We start from the raw sequence: 19,385 nt of genomic DNA on the forward strand, positions 1-19,385 counted from the left end.
GTGGCCCCCTCGATCATTCGAGCTATTAGTTATTGGTTTTATGGCATTTGCTTCTCAGTGAAGTGTTGTCAGTTTACGGGTGGTAGTTAGAAGCGCCTGTGATTGTGTGTGAGGAAAAGCTGCGGAGATCGCCGGCTCTGCTCCAAAATTCCCGAAAGAGTGAATCTGGCAGAATTCAGAGTAGGGCTAAGGGTTGAGAAGAAGTCTAAATATTTTAGAAAGCTGCAAATTTCAAGTTTCTATGAAGATTTGCAAAAACACTCCAACACACTCGTGATTTCCTCAGTTAATGTTCATCCCTGCACTGAGTATGTTCGTGATGTTTTGAGGACAGTTGCAGTTCCAGAATGGTCTCAATAGAGGGAGATAAGTTCTGAATTACAGCACACTGCTCCCCCCCACCCCCACTTTTTAGTCCTGTTCCCAACTTGGGACTTCTCCAAATTTTGGTTCCTGTGGCAAGCCCTTGTATCCAATATAGAAGCCAATAATTATCAAAATAAATAAAAGTTTGTATTAAAGGAGAAGAGAGGGGTGCCTGAGTGGCTCAGTCGGTTGAGCATCCGACTCCTGGTTTCAGCTCAGGTCGTGATCTCGTGTGGTCTGTGGGATCAAGCCCCACATCTGATTAGGGCTGAGCATGCTTGGGATTCTCTCTCTCTCTCTCTCTCTCTCTCCCCCCACTCCCTCCCCCTCTCCCTTACACCCCCCCCCGGCCCCCTGCTTCTTACCCCCCCCCCCCCGCTCCTTCCTGCTCGCTCTCGTGCTCTCTCTCTCTCTCTCTCAAAATAAAAAAATAAATAAACATTAAAAAAAAACAAAGGAGAAAAGAAACCTAACACGTATTCAAGGATGTTCATGTCTGGAAATAAAAACAACAAGTAAATCAGAAGCCCTCAAATGTTCTTTGGAATTACATACCTGAATTTAGAGTTCTACGTGGGATTCAGCAGAACTTCCAAAGAAAGAGAACCTCACTATTAAGCAAGTTTGTCTTTGCTCTTCTATCAAGAGTTTGGAAAGAATAGGCGTCATTCTGTTGTGAAATCCTGCAGCCCAGGTAGTTAGGGGATTAAATGTAATCAAGTCAACACCTTCTTGTGTGGCAAAAGTGTATCTTTCAAATGCCAGAAGCAAGACTCAGATGCTGCAGATACTTAAGTTCTAATGGGAAACTAAATACGGGACATCGTATGTGGTAGTAACTTGATGACTGCCCCACCTGCTCTGAGTTGCCTCTCCCACATGTTCTCCAATCTGGGTTGTGAGTCAGGAAACTGTCCTGAGATGAGAGGAATGAATGAAGAAAGGACAAAAACCCAGATTGATCTAACAACACCACATTCACATACGTGGGTGGCGGATGGCAGGTTCACATAACCCCCCAGTACGTTCCGGCTGAGTTCTGTTTATGTCAGAGGTGTTTCAAACGATCCTCTTGGCCAAAGCTTCGTGTCAAGGTGGAAGGTTAGATACGTGAATGGGAAAATCCAGTAGTGATTGGACTTGGGATATCTTCTACCATTAACACCAGGAGTGATAAAGGTTTCTAACAAGTGAAGACCGCTTTTAAGAGCAAAGTTCCCATTTTATATTAATTAACTAGAAGCACAAACAAACCTTGATAAACCAGTCACCTTTGTGTGTAAGCTTTCTCTTTTGAAAATGTCCCAACTGGGGCCCCATAATGGGTGTGTGTGTGTGTTAAGTGGGAGGGAGGACATGGGTGTGGAACTCTTGGTAGCGATTGAAAGTACTGTCTTCTACACCTGTTCTCTTTTGTTTTTTGTCTATTTAGAGGGTGTAACAAAATAAAGTCCAAGGGCTTTCCCAGACGTTTCCGTGAAGTGCCTTCTTCTGGGGAGAGAGGAGAGAAGGGGAGCAGGTGAGGGGCGGTCAAGCTTAGGGGGGTGGGGGTGCCTCTTTGGCCGGGACTGGCTTGCCAGAGTTTTGTTTGTTGCCCTGGGGATTAAAGTCCTCTAGACTCCACAATGCTGCAACTTACCTGTCCTACCCCAGCTCCCAAAAGGAAGGATTGTAAATACCAACACAGAGTGTGGGGTAGCTGGTAGCAATGAAAGTATGACCTGTGTGTGCCTGCTTTGCTTTATTTGGCGATCTGGGGGGGGGGGGCGGTTTTATTTCTAGAACGGGACATACTGGGAATTTTCTATGTCGGTTTGTCTGTATGTCAGTTGCATCCATTATCTTTCCAGAATTTCAGATGCTTGCATGTTTTAGAGCTTTAAAAAAAAAATGCATGCATTTAGCCTTACAAGTGAAAGATAGCTTTTAGAAACCTAAATGTATAAATAAGGAAGAAGAGTAGGAAGGGGAGAGAGAAATGAGCAAATGGGGATACAGCATGTGTTTTTCCCTAAGAGTGAAATTTTTCAAAAACGAAAGCACGTGAGTTCTAAGTAGCTTGAATGCTGGGAAGAATTATTGTTCTGTAATGATCTGTAATAAATCTTGAGAAGTCCTGATCACGCGATCTTAATCACCCCACATTACCACCTATTGTAATATTTCTATGTGGCTTATAGAAGGTAAACTCCACTTAATATGGTAATATTTTAATATTGCCAATTAAGATAATTCAGTAATAAGTATCCTGTGGTGAGTAGTCCCTTATTACTTTCAATGAAGCAATTTATAGAATTTACAGTAAGAATTTTTACATGGAATGATTTCTCTCCCATGGTTGAGGCTAAGTATTGAGATGAAATTTTAGATACCCATCCACTCTAATCAAGTACACTTATGAGATCTGAGAAGGTACGTTACAAGGGAATTGAGGAAGATGAATGAGAAACTCTGTGATCTATCTTTTTTAAGCTCTATGATGTAATTTTGCCTTGTAGGGAAAAGTGGTCACTGCTGACGCCAGAAATGTAATTTCTTCCTAAGATCTCTTTTTATGTACTCAGGTCCTCAATTTTTAATCTGTTTTCAACATGCCAAAGTTAAAACTGAACGAGAAACCCCTCTGTATAGCTTCAGATTCAAAGATCTAATCTTGGAGAGGACATTGGATGTCACATAAACGCCTCATATTCATGCCCAGTCTGTTATAAATACAATGTGGTTTTGACTGTAACACATTGAAAGTTGTCAGCATCTCATGGACACCACAGAGATAATGCACATCTCCATTCTGTGTTCTCCCCGGAAGTGATGCCATCGCTGGGTGGCCCGTGATTTATTCTAATTTATGCTCCTGGCCCTAGATGTGGACGTGGTCTTATGAGAGATGTGTTTTAGTTCCTGGGAGGATGTACTTTGTCACGAGGTGCTCAGGATCTCTTGTTTCTTCTCTGCTTCTAAGTGCCCGAAGCTCGGTGGGGGTGGGGGGGGATGGAGCACAGTGACTTTCATTTAGATCTACAAGTTGAGAACAATCTTGGGAAGCTGTAAGTATTAACAGAATTTGCCTGATTATGAAGTGCATCTTTTACTTGCCTTTTTTGACAGTGTAGTAGCAAGAGAAAGACAGACCTTGGCTCAGAGAGAGACAGGTTCTGCTGGAGCTTGTCCTGTTCCTGGTTGTGTGGCCTTGAGCAACTTAACAAAGCCCTCTGAGCCTGGATGTCCTCCTCGAAGAGTGGGTCCAGTGATAGTTCAGTGTCATGGGGTTGTCCTGAAGAGGTAATTAGGTAGCATTTGTGAAATGTTTAGTGGACGTGATATATTACCCCATCAAGAGGATGAGGAGAGAGAGGCTCTGGGAAGTTGCTTGTCTGGTCTACTCCGTGGGGATGGCTGAGTGGGGACAGCCACATGGCAGTCCGAGTCCGGAGTGTGGCCCCTTCACACTGTGCTGCGCTCATCAATCCATGATGGGGAGTGGGCCGGATAGACATCCTGTCCTCAAATATCTCCTGTTCCTTATGTGGGCCGCCCTGCTGTACTCTGTTGACAGGGCTTGAAGACCACCAGCCCACTCTCCCCTCTCCTCCCTCCTTCTTTATCCCAGGAGCATTGGCAGCAGCCTCCTGACCCAGTTCTGTCCTCTTGCTGCTCTATAAAAAGCCCTGCAGAGGACAGGGGCCCTGCCCTCCTCTACCAGGCTGCGAATGCAACAGGGAAGCCAGGCCAGACAGCCATCTCCTGCGTTGGCCTCTTTTTATCCACTCCCGTTTCCCGTTCTGGTCCACATCCCGTCCAAAGTGTGGCAGGGATTGGGAAAAGAGCCCAAAAAGCTGCCTGAATAGCGAGCCTTCAAATGGTTAAAAATAGCTGTTGCAAAGTCTCTGCACAGAAACCTAAAGGTAATTTCCATTTCCCTATTTGGTCTGACCTCATTTGCCTTAAACAGTCTCCGCCCCAGTGGGAGGAAAAGGCCTGTATAGTCTCAAGGTGGACAGAACCCATAAAAGCAGGACAGTGGCTGCAAGAAGTGACCACTGATTAGTTCCCCAGAACATAGGAGAAAAAAAATTAATAATAATAAAAATCAGATCCAAGTATTTAGTTTTTCAAAACAAGTAGTTGATTTAAATTTTGAATTAGGTAATACTTGACATGGTTCAAAATCAAGAAGGTTAATATTATATATACCATTACATCTCCATTCCGTCACCTACCCACCGGGCTCCCTACCTCGTTATAGGTAGGTAAGCATGATTGCTGGTTTGTTGTCTCTTCTTCCAGACCTTGGAGGTGGGGTGTGTGTGTGTGTGTTTGTGTGTGTGTGTGTGTGTGTGTGTGTGTGTGTGTGTAAGCAAATATGAATCTATATCACCATATCTCCTTTTATACAGAACACCACATACACTATCCTACACCTTGCTTTTTTCACATAACATGATTTTTTTCTATGTGCATATGGTTTCCTCCTCCTTTTTTTTTTTCTTTTACGGAAGCACAGTATTCCTTTGTATAGTTGTCATGATTTATTTAACCAGTCCTCTATATGGCTGTCATTTTGGGCTGTTCCTAGTCTCTTGTTATTACAATCAATACTAGGGTGAATAACTTTATGTCATTCTGCAAGTGGACAAGTCTGTCTGAGGATAAGGTTCGGAAATGGGCTGTGCCAGGAGCTACATGCATTTGTAATTTTGACGGATGGCACCAAATTGCCCTCCCCGGTGCCATACCCAGGGCAGTTTCTATCAGCGACACCGTGAGCACCTGTTTCTCTCCAGCTTCCCCAGGAGAGAGTGTTGTCAAATGGGAGCGATTATTCCAACCACCCAGGGGAAAACGGTGTCTTCATGTAGCTGGAGTGTGTTTTCTCTAATCCTGAGTGAGGTGGGGCATCTTTCTTCGTCTCCTTTTTGTTTTTTAATGTTTTATTTTTTGACAGCGAGAAAGGGCATGAGTGGGGAAGGAGCAGAGGGAGAGGGAGACACATAATCGGAAGCAAGCTCCAGACTCTGAGCTGTCAGCACAGAGCCTGATGTGGGGCTCGAATCCACAAACCGTGAGATCAGGACCTGAGCTGAAGTCAGAGGCTCTGCTCCATCGACTGATGCTCCCCCCCCTCATCTTTCATGTTTGTGCCATTTGCATTTGTTAAGCTCTAAACTCTTGGTCTTTTGCTCCTTTTTCCTTTGCATTGTTGGTCTTTATCTAATCAAGAGAGACATTATTGTCAGCAGTAAGTGTGGCAAATACTTTTTTTCCATAATCTGTGGTTTGTTAACTATGTTCATGTTGCTTCTTGGACTTCTTATAATCAAATTTATCCGTAAACTTCTCTTTTTTTTTTTTGGCTTCTGGATTTTGAGTCATCATTAGAAAGTCTTTCTCCATTCCAAAATGATCTATTTTGGTACTTTTATGGTTTCAAATTTTCATGTTAAATTCTTAAATCATTTGGAATTGAACGTGGTGGATGGTGGGATGTCTAAATCAACTTGTCTCTTTCCCAGATGTATTTTAAAAGGACTATCACGGGGCTGGTTAGTGAAGAGGCATGTAATACCTCGCTAGATCCTTAAAATAGCACACTTCCAGCTAGAGTCTGACCGATTTATTAGTTCAGTCGGCATGTTGATGACACAGATAGTTGCCAGAAAATTTTTACCAGAATATTTTATGTTACAGATGTTGGATCATATGTGCAGTGAATTAAATGTGAGTTTTCATTTCCTACCTCCTGTCCAAAATGGGTTGGGCCGTCATGTCCCCATTAACCACCTCCATCAATGGGGGATTCTGTTGGTGCCTTAAAATAGTGGCAAGCGGAGGCAGAGAGTCCCTTAAGCCTTAGGCCAGAAATTCAGAACATTCCAGGCCAGGGTCCTAACTCAGTGTGGGACAGCTAATTAAAAAGCCCCTGACTTCAAGCCTTCTTTTCTGGGTAATAGCTCGGAAGACTGAGTACTGTCTAGAGCTCACATCCATAAAGCCAGCCACAACATAAAAACTGCCAGTTCAGGTTCTTGGTCTGTTGAGATGTGGTTGACAAAATGACCCCTGCTGTCTTATCCCCTGGAAGATACTAACCAGCACTTCAGTCATTCCTAAGAGTCTCCAAGGATTGCTTGGCAAACGTAATGTTTAGCATGAAAGTGTATTGCTCGGAGGTGACTTTTGTCGCCTACATTCCTTGGATGCTAATGGCAGGCAGTTTGTATCCTCCAGTGAAATTCTCACTGCAAAAATCAGATTTTTGTCACATCTAGCTCTAACAAGAGTTGAATGGGCCATCTCTCCTAGCCATGTGAAGACCCAAGATAATTAGAAACATTTTCTCCTCGTTGATTGGTGTACCCTCTCTCACGCCTCATCTGTCTTCATGGTTTGGTTCGCTTTTCTCTCCCCTTCTTCCCCTCATCTCCTCCTCGCCTCTGACGGGCCCTAACTTATCCACAGTATAACAAACCATATGTCCCAGGTTTTGCAGAATTGTCCTGAGGTGAAATATGTCATTTGATTATTCCCAAAAGGACTTTGATATTTGTCAGAACACATGTCCTTTTCTTTCCCGGTTTGGAGAATATGAAAATGAGAAGTGCAATTATGACTTCTTCCGACTTTTTCTTTCTAGAAGATTCCTTCCTGTAGAGACTATAAAACTCAGCTAGCAATCATTTCACATACAGTAGAGGAAACCGAACGGCAAGTGAATGGTTGCCTATGAGAAGTCTCAACTCAGAGTGGGCTCTTTTCCAAGTGAGACCCCTGAGTTATTTCAAGCAGACATTCCTCTTTGAGGAAAAGCCCGACAACACCCACAGCCTTTTCCTTCTATTGTTGTCTTTGTCACTTGAATTTCTAGAAACATTTTGCCCTAATAAATCAACCCACATCTTTTTAACACAGCTCTCAATCATCTTCTTTGAAGGCACATGAATGTTTTCAACTTTCTATTTATAAGTGGCTCTTGATTCATACATTGTTTACTACGATGGATCCGTACACAAAAGTAAATATTAATGTGATTTCTGTACTCCACGACATGAAAACAAATGGGATTATTAGCAGGCATGGCACTAAATTTAAATGAGGGCAGTATATAAATCAGTTAAGATTGCTTAATGAATATTCAACAGCAGTTCAGCCAACTGCCCATTCTTCCCTGCAATTAGCATTTTGAGCTGCACACTGCTGACAAACCCCTTGTCACCCTGATATGATTATAAAACCATTGAGTTTAATTGAAAGACAGTGACTGGGTTTCTGGTCCGCACACATCATTTGGTTATTTGGTCATCTGAGGTTTCTGTGGGACTCCAGAGGTGGTGTTGTGATCCTGCCCTTGCGTGGGCCCCAGCGGTCGTGATTTGGAGGGCGGTGTTGTTGTAATAAGCCAGAGACCCTGGATAAGAACAAGGGGACCTCTCAGGCTTGTCAAAAGGGATGTACGTTTTGACCCAGATGTCTGTACATCTCAGGAACCTCCGCTTCTGTAAGCAGGGCTGGAGATGGTGTCTTTGGAGGACCCCTTTCGGTATACAGTGGTGCTGAGTGGGGTTCCAGACCTTCCTGCTTTCTGGACTTAAGGTCAGCATCTTTGCTTCTGAAAAGTATCCATCACCTAAATTCTTCCCAGATCCTTGTCAGAGGGGCAGGAAGAGACGGAAGTAAGAACACAGATAGCAAAGATTACCTTTGCAAGTACCTGGAAAATGGGGAGCAACAGAGAGGAAAGCTTTTCTGTAGAACTCTGATCCTAACGGGTGTTCCGTGTTAAGGGGGTGTCCGTATTCCTGGAAGGACACGGGGTGGGAGAATGGCCAGTCTAGAGATTTCTCCCTCATCTTCCTAGTTTCCTGCATTTTATTTGAATAGTAAGTCTCTGTAACTTGAGTGATTATTGATACTGACACAGTACCGTCAGCGCAGCTGACATCCGGGTATGTGTGTGCGCGTGTGTCTGTCTGTCTGTCTCTCTCATTAGTCAGGAGAACCAATTAAATACTAGGCCTGCCATGTGCTGGCAAGTGTGTGCGCACTGCAGCGGGGAGCTCAGAGAATTGACATTGATGGCTTACTGATCGTGGTCAATATTTACCGCCTCCTGACTAGATCATGCGCTGTGACATGCGCAGTGCTTTTCCTTTTTTTTTTTTTTAATTTTTTTTTAATGTTTATTTCTGAGACAGAGAAAGAGCATGAATGGGGGAGGGCAGAGAGAGAGGGAGGGAGACGCAGAATCAGAAGCAGGCTCCAAGCTGTCCGCACAGAGCTGACATGGGGTGACATGGGGCTCGAACTCACAAACCATGAGATCATGACCTGAGCCAAAGTCGGTCGCTCAACCGACTGAGCCACCGAGGCACCCCGCGCAGTGCTTTTTCAAGCACGGAATTCTTGGTTTTTGAAAAAGCCTCTCTCTTCGAAGTATCTCCCCTATCTAAAAGGACGAGAGGTTATTTTCAGAAATTTTAGTCAAAGACCAAATGTTCATGACTGTGCACTTAACATGTCCGTGGGCTTCTTACAAGTTTGACTGATCCATCCATGTGCCTTCCTACCACAAGGCCTCAGGCACCATACCGGCCCGGACCACACAGATCATGGGTTGGGCTTGAGGCCAAGGGAGCTGCTCGCCAGCATCCGTATCGATTTGATCGGCTACTAGAGAGGATATCACCCACTACCCTCCTGACTTCCCGTCAAGGCTTTCCTAGAAATCTTAAAATTTTAGAGCCCACATTAGTTTTCTAAAAATGGATGAGTGAATGGAGAGTGATAAAGAAAGCGTGTTGGCATGTTGCTACTGAGAACTTTCCATGAGATGCACGTATATCTAATAGGTTGGCCATCTTCGGTCAAGCACCAGAAATACCGGGCTTGGATTTAGGAGAGGTGTTGTATGAAAAATGTAAACGTTTAAACAGTAGACTGTCAGGCAGTGTGGAGAAGTACTTTCTCGGTGAACATGGCACAAAAGGAGTGCTTCACACTCAGGGACCAGCAAACGCACATCTCCCCTTCTGTTTGCATTCTGGCCCATGGGCCCATTGAGTTGGACCTGAGGAAAAACTGCCTTCCTGCCAGCTGGGATGTCTCTTCCTTGCTCCCCTCTAGAAGCATTCAGTGAATGCTTGATGTAGTTCTATCTTGCTATTTCTTCATTGCGATGAGTTTTAGAGAGCCATCTGACTCCGTGGTTTTCAGATTTGTGCAAGCGGCAGATGCTTGGAATCAGGACGTCAGAACATCCGTGAACTTAGAAGTAAATATTGACCAATTCAGTTGCATGAGAAAAATGACAATTTAATTTGCTGGCAGATAAGCAGAGCAGCCCACAAAGGTGGTTTGAAGAGTAGCTTTAGGAGGAGAAACTTGAATTTGAGAAATCTGTGATCTGAGAAAACACTTCCTCAGTATGGATGGCAGAACACTCCACTCCACCTTCGAGAAATGCCAGCCTATTTCTGAGAACTGAGGTTCCAACAGAAATGGAGCAGAAGACCTTTCAGATTCTTATTTAAGTATGTGAAATACAGTTTATTTTTTCTGTATTTGAGAGGATTATGTTAACATCCTTGAATTCTTAACTACAGTTTTTTAGCCCATCTGGGACCCTGTAAATTCTAGGCTTACTTTTATGGTCCCTTGTATGGTACGTGCCGTTTGAGATTATTTTATTTCTTCAGTGGCTTTCTTAGAGCACTGGAGGGTCTGGAACCATTTTCCCTGTATCACAGTGCTTCTTAACTGGGGGCACTGCATACCAGCCTCCATGGGGCGGGGTGGTTCTTCTAGATGACACAGGACTTTGCCGCACCCTGGAACTGTTCAGCTGGAATCAGTAGGAGTGGGGCTCATCCAGCATGGGTGCTTTAAAAGCTCCCCAAACCATGGGGCATGTGGGTGGCTCAGTTGGTTAAACACTCAACTCTTGATTTCGGCTCAGGTCGTGATCTCACAGTTCATGAGATCGAACCTCGTGTCAGGTTCCAAGCTGATGGCTCAGAGCCTGCTTGGGATTCTCTCTCTCCCTTCTCTCCGCCCCTGCCCCACTCCTGCTTGTTCTTTCTCTCCCCGCCCCCGTCTCTCTCAAAATAAATAAACTTTTTTTAAAAAAGCTTCCCAAACCAAAGAGATACATATGTACTGTTCATTGATAACCATCACTTGATTGAAACCTTACTGGTGTGCGTGTGTGTGCGTGTGTGCATACACACACACGCACACACATGCATGCATCTGAGAGAGAAAGAGACTGACTGATTTAAGGACCCCCCCCCCCCCCCCAAAGCTGAGGTGTACCTAAACTGGGGAATCTATGTTTCAGGAGAATATATGTTGCAAAGTAGATTAGGGGAAGCAGAAGTTACCTAATTTGAATCATTATTAAGCCAGTCAGGTCAATGAAAAAAAAAAAATCTATCGTCACTTCCTTAAAGGGTGCATTTTAGTTATGGGGGTGGGGAGGGGGAGTGTGCAGCATGGAAGGGAAGAAAAAAGGGGGAAAGGTAAGAATATAAGGTATATGGTGAGGACCCAGCATACTATAAGTGGTAATTAAACTTGTAAATATATTTTTCATTCCAAACATGGTCCACTTCATTGTTTTCCCTTTTTTAAGGTATTTGCATAAACCAGTATTCATTGTGAAGAAATCATACTTTTAGAAAATGGCCCTTTCTGATCCACAATCTTTGATTCAGGGAGGCATTTTTAGAGTGAATTGGACCTGCCCAGAAATTGGAAATTGCATGCACAGGGACACACGTGAGCATTTTCAGAAATTTTATCTCCATTCTCCAAAACTAGAGACAGTACTGACTCTTCGAACACATCGCAGTTGAAACATTTAAGAGGCATTAAAATTTGAGTTTCTTTTCCTTCCTTTTCAAAATCCCTACCTTTACTTGTTTATCCCTGGACACTACTAAAGGCCAAAAACAGTCTCTCATGGGACTTCTCTGAAAGGAGTGAGTTAAGATACAATGTCATGTGATGTTGACCCTGAACCGACTGCTTTTCTTCATCATTAAACCCACAGTGTATGATTTGTACACAAACAGAATTCACACCAGTGTGGTCAATGGTAGTGAAAAGTTGACACTATACTAGAACCTGAATCAGTCCCTCACTGAAAGTAGACCTCCGGTAATTAGTGATTAAGGGACTAAATCTCTAACCATGTGGTTCATCCATAAAATGGAGGATGAAGCAAGCATTAATGAGTTTATTAATTCCTATTTGTTATAAAAGAGTCAGGTACAGTATGATTGATTTTTTGTTACGGACAAAAGAGAAAACGGCCTGTGCGTCTGTATTTGAGTGAGATGTAGCCCCTCAGGGATCTCCCCACCCCATTCTTGCTGCCCTATTCCCCACCCATCACATAGCAGCCCAAACGAGCACCTGGAAGGAGGCAGGTCGGACGGTGCCCCTCCACTGACTAAAGCCCTTTGTTAGCTTTCCATTTTCCAAAGATGCCAGTGAAGCTTGCGGTCTTGGGTCAGGTATGATCTGCTCTTGCCCACTCGTCCCCCGCCCTTTCCTCTTACCGCCCTTCCCTGCTCTTACCTCTGGTTTCCATTCAGTTCCTACAACATGCAAGCTCACTCCGTTGTATGGCTCCAGCTACTTGATCTGCCTAGAAAGTCTTCCCCTACGGCTTCCCAAGGCTAATCTTCTTCAGGCAGGTCGCCACCCCAGTGGCACCTCATCCTGTTTTACCTTCTTCATCGCCCTGGACTGTTTGAAATCACTTGTTTACTTGTTAGTTGCAGATTTTCACCCTGAGAACGAGGCACCTTGTCTGTCTTGTTGGTCAGACTGCCCTGGCCCCTCACCACCGATGATCAAGGGACAGTAATAAGAGGAAAAGCATGGAAGGCTGTACCCCAAAAGGATAATAGTAATGATCCCTAGGCGGAGGATGTGGAGTCATTTTAATTGATTTCTTTCCCTTTTGTTCATGTGTATTTCCTAATTTTTCTGCTGACATCATGTATTATGTATGTACTTCGAATGCTTAGCCGGGCTTAAGGAAGTGGTTTTAAAGCTTCTAGGCAAGAGAGCTTTATTGCAGAGCTTCTATTGCAGAGAAGGCATTATCTGCACGCGCCACACTGTGCAGTAGGTGCTGAATAAATGTTTGCTCAGTCTGCTGAAACCATTATTCTAAGGGAAGGCATTTCCCCGAAGGTCTGTAGGTAGTTACGCGCCCCCCCCCCCAAGTTCCTGTGTGGGAAGAAAGAATGTATGACGTGCATCAAGGTACTTAGATGTGAAGACCTATGTCTCCCAGGTTTCTGACCTTCATCCGCAGGGCTGTGCTTGTGTCTGATAATCACGGGGTTATTTTGCTCCAGGGAAAATCCATTATAAACAGCACATGGGGCACTAGGGTGTGATGTGCTTCAGTACACGCTGCTTTCATTTATTTATTTATTTATTTTTCCCAAAGAGAATGTGGAGCCGCATGTAACAGTGAGTGAACAGTCTGCCTGCCTTCTTCTAGAAAAAGAATCTACAATATAGTTTTTCCTTTCTAAGTCACTTGGCTTGAACAGTCCCTTGGCCGATAACAGTTCTTTCTACTAATAGCTTTGTATGTTAGTAGTTGAATAGGTATGGTAATTATGTCTTAAAACAGGAGACTTATTTGGCGTGTGTGTGTGTGTGTGTGTGTGTGTGTGTGTGTGTGTGTGTTTCTAGTTGAAGTCTGACCTGGTAAATTGAATGTCATTTGTTTCAGTGTTAGCACTTCTTGGGGCTAGTAATACTTGAATGGTCCAGTATCTCAACAAAAGCAGGTTTTTTTCAGCTAGGACACTGGGTCGTTAAGGTTCTATCTCATTGCTGAAGTCTGTCACCTTTGTTTAACTTTAACGCTGCCTTCTGGAAATCTGCAAATTTGGGAGAGGGAGGAATCCAAGACTAGAAAACTTGATGACTAATTTAGAAACAGAAAGAAGCTACTCCCTCAGACAAGAAAATCATGTGTTGTTTTTTTTTTTTCACATGGGTTTCCATCATTTTCACCTTCAGTAGAAGATTCAGTTATTACTAGAGCCCTAAAATACTTTGTTCGTTTCATATCCACGTAGCTGAAATCAAACTGACTGGCATTCTTTCCAAATTTAAGTAAAGGCAGCTAACGATGCATAATGGAAACTTGTTTTATTATTTCTGGTACAAATGCCGGCAAGTCATAGAAAAAAAAAATCATTGTTTCAGCCTTCTGCAAGAGCAGTCCTGCAAGACATGTGCCGAGTAGGAGTGACTTATGTTCAGAACCCCCTAATGGCGTGGAACAGCCATCCAGATTGCTTCTAGAACAGTGCCCAAATGTACAATTGGTTAGAGCTTCTTTCCGTCTGGAAACAGGCACTGCTTAAAGAAAAATGCTGTGCCCAACAGAATCGTCCCAGGATACTTTGGATTAGATGAGCAGAGACAACTCTGAAGAAAAGTTGACTTAACTCTAGCGATTGGAATGCAGCCCCCAGGAAAAGCAAAGCTGTGGTGTGTATAAACAGGGCTTGGTGCGAGGCGCCAGAGGAGCGGGCTGGATCCCAGGGACACCGAGCACCAGAAGGATGCCGCCTGCTTGGCTAAAAGACCCAGCAGCAGGGCCAGCTATTGTGAAGCCCCTCCGCCAGATGAACAGGGACCCTTCTCTGGTCACAATAGCCATTCACGCTGAGCAGCCTCATTAAATATTCAGCCTGTGCTTCCGGCAGCTCATTAGGGCCGCAATGAGCGGTGACGTGGACGCTGGAAAGCCGAGGGCCAGCCAGAATCAGTAGGCAGAGGCTGAGTAAGCTGCCGATGGCTTTTCTGTTCACTGCCTGTCCTATGATGACCAGTGTTTGCTCCCTGCTTTGCCTGAAGTACAGGTAAAATAAAAGCGAAAACAGGCAGGTGGCACCTAAGAGCTGCAGGTTTTTCCCTCTGAGGTGGTCTGGCAGGGACCTCGGATAGTGAGTGCTTGCCCCCTTAAAGCCCTCTGACCCTCTTACAGCGCTGACTGCAGCTTTGGGGGGCCTTTGCTAAGCACTAACAATGTGGTGCTATTGTGTACTTGGGCTGTTTGATGACTGCATTCGGGAGGGTTCGAGGTTTGGTTTTGAACTTGGTGCTAGAGGTTTCGAATACCAAATTACTCTTCTGTAACAGGTCAAACTCAGAAATATTTGGGGGTAATCCAAACAGTTTGTGCAGCAGGTTTACGACATTAATGCCAAGTTCTCATGTATTTGAGTGGTTCACCACTGAGACTTTGCCTTTTGACTATCAGGGTAGATCTGGTACAATAAAAAGTAAATATTCTGCATCTATCGGGGGTTCTTCCAATAGACTGAATGTTGTCCTTAAATCTTGTTACTTTTCCATGGGTTTGCACTCAGTGCTGTGTGATATTTAAAGCTGCTGAAATCTGTGAAAGAAGAATTGAAAAATGAACTCAAAGTGTATTTTCTCTGGTCTCACTGTTTGCATGTTTTTCTCTTCCCTACACAGAAAATGTTTTCAGACAGCTCATTTCTATGTGGAAGATAGCAATTCACCTCGGGTGGTCCCCAATGAAAGTATCCCTATCATTCCTATTCCGGGTAAGTAAGACACCCTCTTATTTCCAAAAGGCTAATTGTTTTTCTCTTCTGCTTGTACTTGTGTGTGACAGCCATGACAAAATATTATTTTCATAGCCTTTTAAAGCTTGCCCTAAGAGATCCTTAACTCAGGGTGCTTTAATGAAATCTTTGCTTCTTTACGTATCTGCGGCGTGATGGAAGTCCCCTTTAAGAGGAACGAATACCTAGGAGTTAATCCACAGAATAGACTCCCGTGCAGGGAGGGGAAGTAACAGTAGACAAAAGGGAGAGCAGAGATACTGGCGAGCCACTTGGACTGAGTTTCATTTTGATAGGCAATTTGTGCTTACGTTTTTTGTTTGTTTTTTAATCACAATTTGTTGATACATTTCTCTTGCGTTTTCTCCTAAGATTCCTTACTCTGAAAATACTTAATCTTAGCGTTGGCAGTTTGGGTGCTTAAGATTTGGGGTGGAAGTCTAGGGATACGTTCTTGGTCCAGGACGTATTTCATTTGTCCTCAGGTGAAAAGGTGAAACGCTCAGTCAGCGTGAGGGGTAGGGACTGGTGGAATGCACTGGAGTAAATCCTAGCAAATGACATAAACCTTGAGGAGGTCAGGAGCCGGTTCGTTGTAACAGAGGAGACGTGGGAATTGGAGATGGCTCCCACCGTGTTTATCTGGTGTCCCTTCCTTTTTGCCAGATTTGAACTCTCTTACTCTGGGTTTCATTACGTCCTTGTGAATATCTGTCTTTAGATCTCTCAGACATCCATCCTCCTGACGTTATATCTTTGTAAACTGAGGCACTGCTTGTAGTAGTGTCCCACACGCCTGCAGCTCCCCTCTTTCTCCAGAATGGTCTTCACCGTCAAATAGCCCAGGTATTGCCCTTGTTGGTGCATTGTCTCTTCCACCTACACTGAGAGCTTCATAAAGGCAAGTGGATGTCTCCTTGGGGTGAGAATAATAGCTGGCATATAGTAAGCATTCTTTAACTCTCTGAATGAATGAATAAGTGAATTAACGCCAGCAGACCTTTCTTCAGGTTCTTGAAAGGCTCTATCTGCGAAGCTCAGAGGTACAGTCATTCTCTCGGTACCAAGGAATGCTTCTGTTGTTTAAAAATCTTCACGAGGTGCAGTTATGGTTGGGGATTTAATTGGACCTTTATGTGTCCATGTATGTTAAGTCATTAGCTATTGTTGGGCTTGGCCGTATTTTCTCCATTCTGGTCAGCTTCTGTCCCTAAAGCTTGTCACACAGAAACAAGGGGTAGCAGAAGAGTCTCTGGTTAAGTTCCGACTGGGTTATTTCATGGCTGCTAAACAATTCCTAGACAAACAGGACAGGTGTTGTGTCACGTTCCTTTCTTGACTGACCGTCACCCTTGGGTCTCGATGGAGGAAATTGCACTCTTGCCTTTGAGAGGAGAAGCAGCAGACAGCAAGCCTTAGTCTTCCACTTGCATGGAGTAAGTAGTTTTGTTGACACCACGGGATTTGTGCACTGGTATGTATATAATCATTTTCCTCTTGCATCACCTAGAGTACGTGTTGAACTCTGGAAAACTCCTAGGAGCCTCTCTCCCTGTGAACTGATTTTCATCTGACAAACACAGCCGTTGGGTAGCTGTGCGGTTGAAATCTGTTTTAAAAATTTTTTTAATGTTTGTTACTCATTTTTGAGAGAGAGAGAGAGACAGAGCATGAGTGGGGGAGGGGCAGAGAGAGGGGGAGACACAGAATCCAAAGCAGGTTCCAGGCTCTGAGCTGTCAGCACAGAGCCTGATGTGGGGCTTGAACTCACGAACCATGAGATCACGACCTGTGCTGAAGTCGGACGTTCAACCCACTGAGCCACCCAGGCGCCCCGAAATTCTGTTTTAAAAGGCTAAATCGTGAGATACTTCTTGGGGCTGTTCTTCAGTTTTTATTTTCTTTTCTCACTGGATAGGGAATCAGAAAATCTACAGTCCCCCCCGCTGCCTCCACCATGAAACCTTTGGTCAGTGCATTGACCTCTGTGAGCCTTAATTCCCAGAAATCTGTAAAGTGAACAGGATACTTGATCTCCTTGCACTTGAGGCAGTGGTAAAAATCGCACGAGATACTATGTTGTAAAAGCATTTTGGACACTATAAGCCAGAAACATCCGTTGTTGAAGCTTTCCTTCCCAAACTATGGTATTATTCATCCCAGGAGCCTTGGAGAGTGAGCATTTGCATGGTACTCAGGTTAAGATGGTCCCAAACACTGAACCACGCCCACTGGGTGTGGTCTGCCACGCCTTGCTCTTTGCCTTGGACTTGATGTTCCGTTCACCGGAAGCCTCACAAAATGCCATCAGTCGTGCCTGCCTTGCCACACCTCTGGGTAAGGTGTTTCGCACCGGAAAGGCTTTCGAGAGTTTTCTGCCTCGTTTCCCAGCTACCTGTTGAGTCACCAAGGTAAATAGAGTAGTCCCCCTGCCCCCCTTCACCATGGGGTATACGCCCTGCAACTCCCAGTGGATGCCCGGAACTGCAGATCTCCTCAAACCGTATATATACTGTTTTTTCCTACACATACATAACTGTGATAAAGTTTAATTTATAAATCAGGCATAGGAAGAGATGAACAATAGTAACTGATAATAAAATAGGACAGCTATCACAATACACTGTAATAAGGGTTAGGCGGTCTCTCTCAAAATACTCTGCACTACTCACCGTCCTTGTGATGGTGTGAGCTGATAAAATACCTGTGTGACGAGACGAAGCGAGGTGAATGACCTCGCATTCCGCTACTACTGTCCTTCTAACCAGACCTCAGGAGAAGGATCACCTGCTTCTGGACCACGGCCGACGGCAGGTAACAAACCTCGGATGAGGGGGCACTTCTGTACTCAGAACCTGAGGGCGTTTTTTAACTGGGAGTTTTTCCTGATTCATACTGGTAGTGTAAGTACATGGGATGAAAATTGCTTCAGATTCTCCACTGGTTGAGAAATCCATGGAGTTCAGTGGTACCTCACTTGACATAGGAAACGCATCCTTGAGGAGCTGGAACACCTCTGTACAAATGAATTAGTTTAAATCTGCAGGGCGGTGTGATGGTCAAGGACCTGGAGAACCCGAGAGTGAGACCAGTCTTTCTGTTTTCACAGACCACACAGCCTTCCCTGGGCACATGCCAATACAGATCAACACGTGTCTGTCTCCCTTAACTGGGAAAGAGTTATTTTACATAACCTTTCTTGAAAGAGTTTTTAAGTTAATCACATTCTCTAATTTTCCTTAAACAAAACCCCCACTGTTCCGTTGAGTAGTTATATTTGTAAAATATTTTGTAATTTATGATGCACGTTAACAATCCATTATTCTGTTTATTCTTATGGTTTCTTCTGGTTATTAGCATACAACTGTGTCCTGCGTAAGAAATTCAATGTAAGAAAAACGCAGTTTTTAACAAATTCGTGAGTTATTTTCACTCTGATGAAGCTTTCAACCCAACTTTTCCCTAGTGGAGACTCCCATGGGGTCATTCCGAATGATTTACCCTAGGAATTATCTCATCGTTCATGTTTCCAAAAATAGTAGGATATTTATAGAACTCATATGGAATGTTTGTTCTCCCCCAGTAGACCTGTTAGATTTTCTTCTTGTTCAAAACCTAATAACAGGACTACTGGCCCTCTGATTTACGAACTTTATCACCTGAACTCCTTATGTCCTATAACTGATTATTTAAAAAATTAGTTTTTCAGATATTTTCCAGGTACTGGTTTTTCCAGTATTTCCAGGGGCACCTGGGTAGCTCAGTAGGTTCAGCGATCAACTCTTCATTTCAGCTCAGGTCATGATCTCATGGTTCGTAAGCTCGAGCCCTTGTTGGCCTGAGGGCTGACAGCATGGAGCCTGCTTGGGATTCTCTCTCTCTCTCTCTCTCTCTCTCTCTCTCTCTCTCTCTCTGTGCCCCCCCCCCCCCCGCCCCTCTCCCACTCACACTCTTTCTCTAAATAAACTTAAATTTATTTATTTGTTTACTTATTTATTTATTTCCAGGCAAACACTATAGTAAACTGAGCCATTGAGCCATTATACTGGTTAAAAACGTGTGCCACAGGGTACGATTGAAAAGTCATCAGGCACCAAACTGTTACAAAATAAAACTTGTGGGTCAGCACTGTAGACTATGGAATGAGGTCTGCTCCTAGAACTTCCTTTACATTGAACCTCTTTAAGAAACCATCATCACATGGGGCGCCTGGGTGGCTCAGTCAGTTAAGGGTCCCGACTTCAGCTCAGGTTGTGATCTCATGGTCAGTGAGTTCGAGCCCCGCATCCGGCACTGTGCTGACAGCTCAGAGCCTGGAGCCTGCTTCGAATTCTGTGTCTCCCTCTCTCTCTGCCCCTCCCCCACTCTTGTTCTGTCTCTCTCTGT

The 19,385-nt window shown here is 44.2% G+C and overlaps 1 protein-coding gene across 2 annotated transcripts in view; it reads left to right on the forward strand.

The window, feature by feature from the left end:
• The window catches only part of PTPRG (protein tyrosine phosphatase receptor type G), a 713,510-nt gene that overhangs the window by 642,928 nt on the left and 51,197 nt on the right, over positions 1 to 19,385 (forward strand). The window contains exons 14-15 of one of the 2 annotated variants that reach the window (XM_030307144.2): positions 1,799 to 1,885; positions 14,887 to 14,978. In XM_030307144.2, the coding sequence (XP_030163004.1) occupies positions 1,799 to 1,885; positions 14,887 to 14,978 (179 nt within the window). The remainder of the gene's footprint in view (positions 1 to 1,798; positions 1,886 to 14,886; positions 14,979 to 19,385) is intronic. The other variant, XM_030307145.1, reaches the window with a different exon arrangement.

Source organism: Lynx canadensis, chromosome A2 (genome assembly GCF_007474595.2).
Source record: "Lynx canadensis isolate LIC74 chromosome A2, mLynCan4.pri.v2, whole genome shotgun sequence".
NCBI classification, from domain to species: Eukaryota; Metazoa; Chordata; class Mammalia; order Carnivora; family Felidae; genus Lynx; species Lynx canadensis.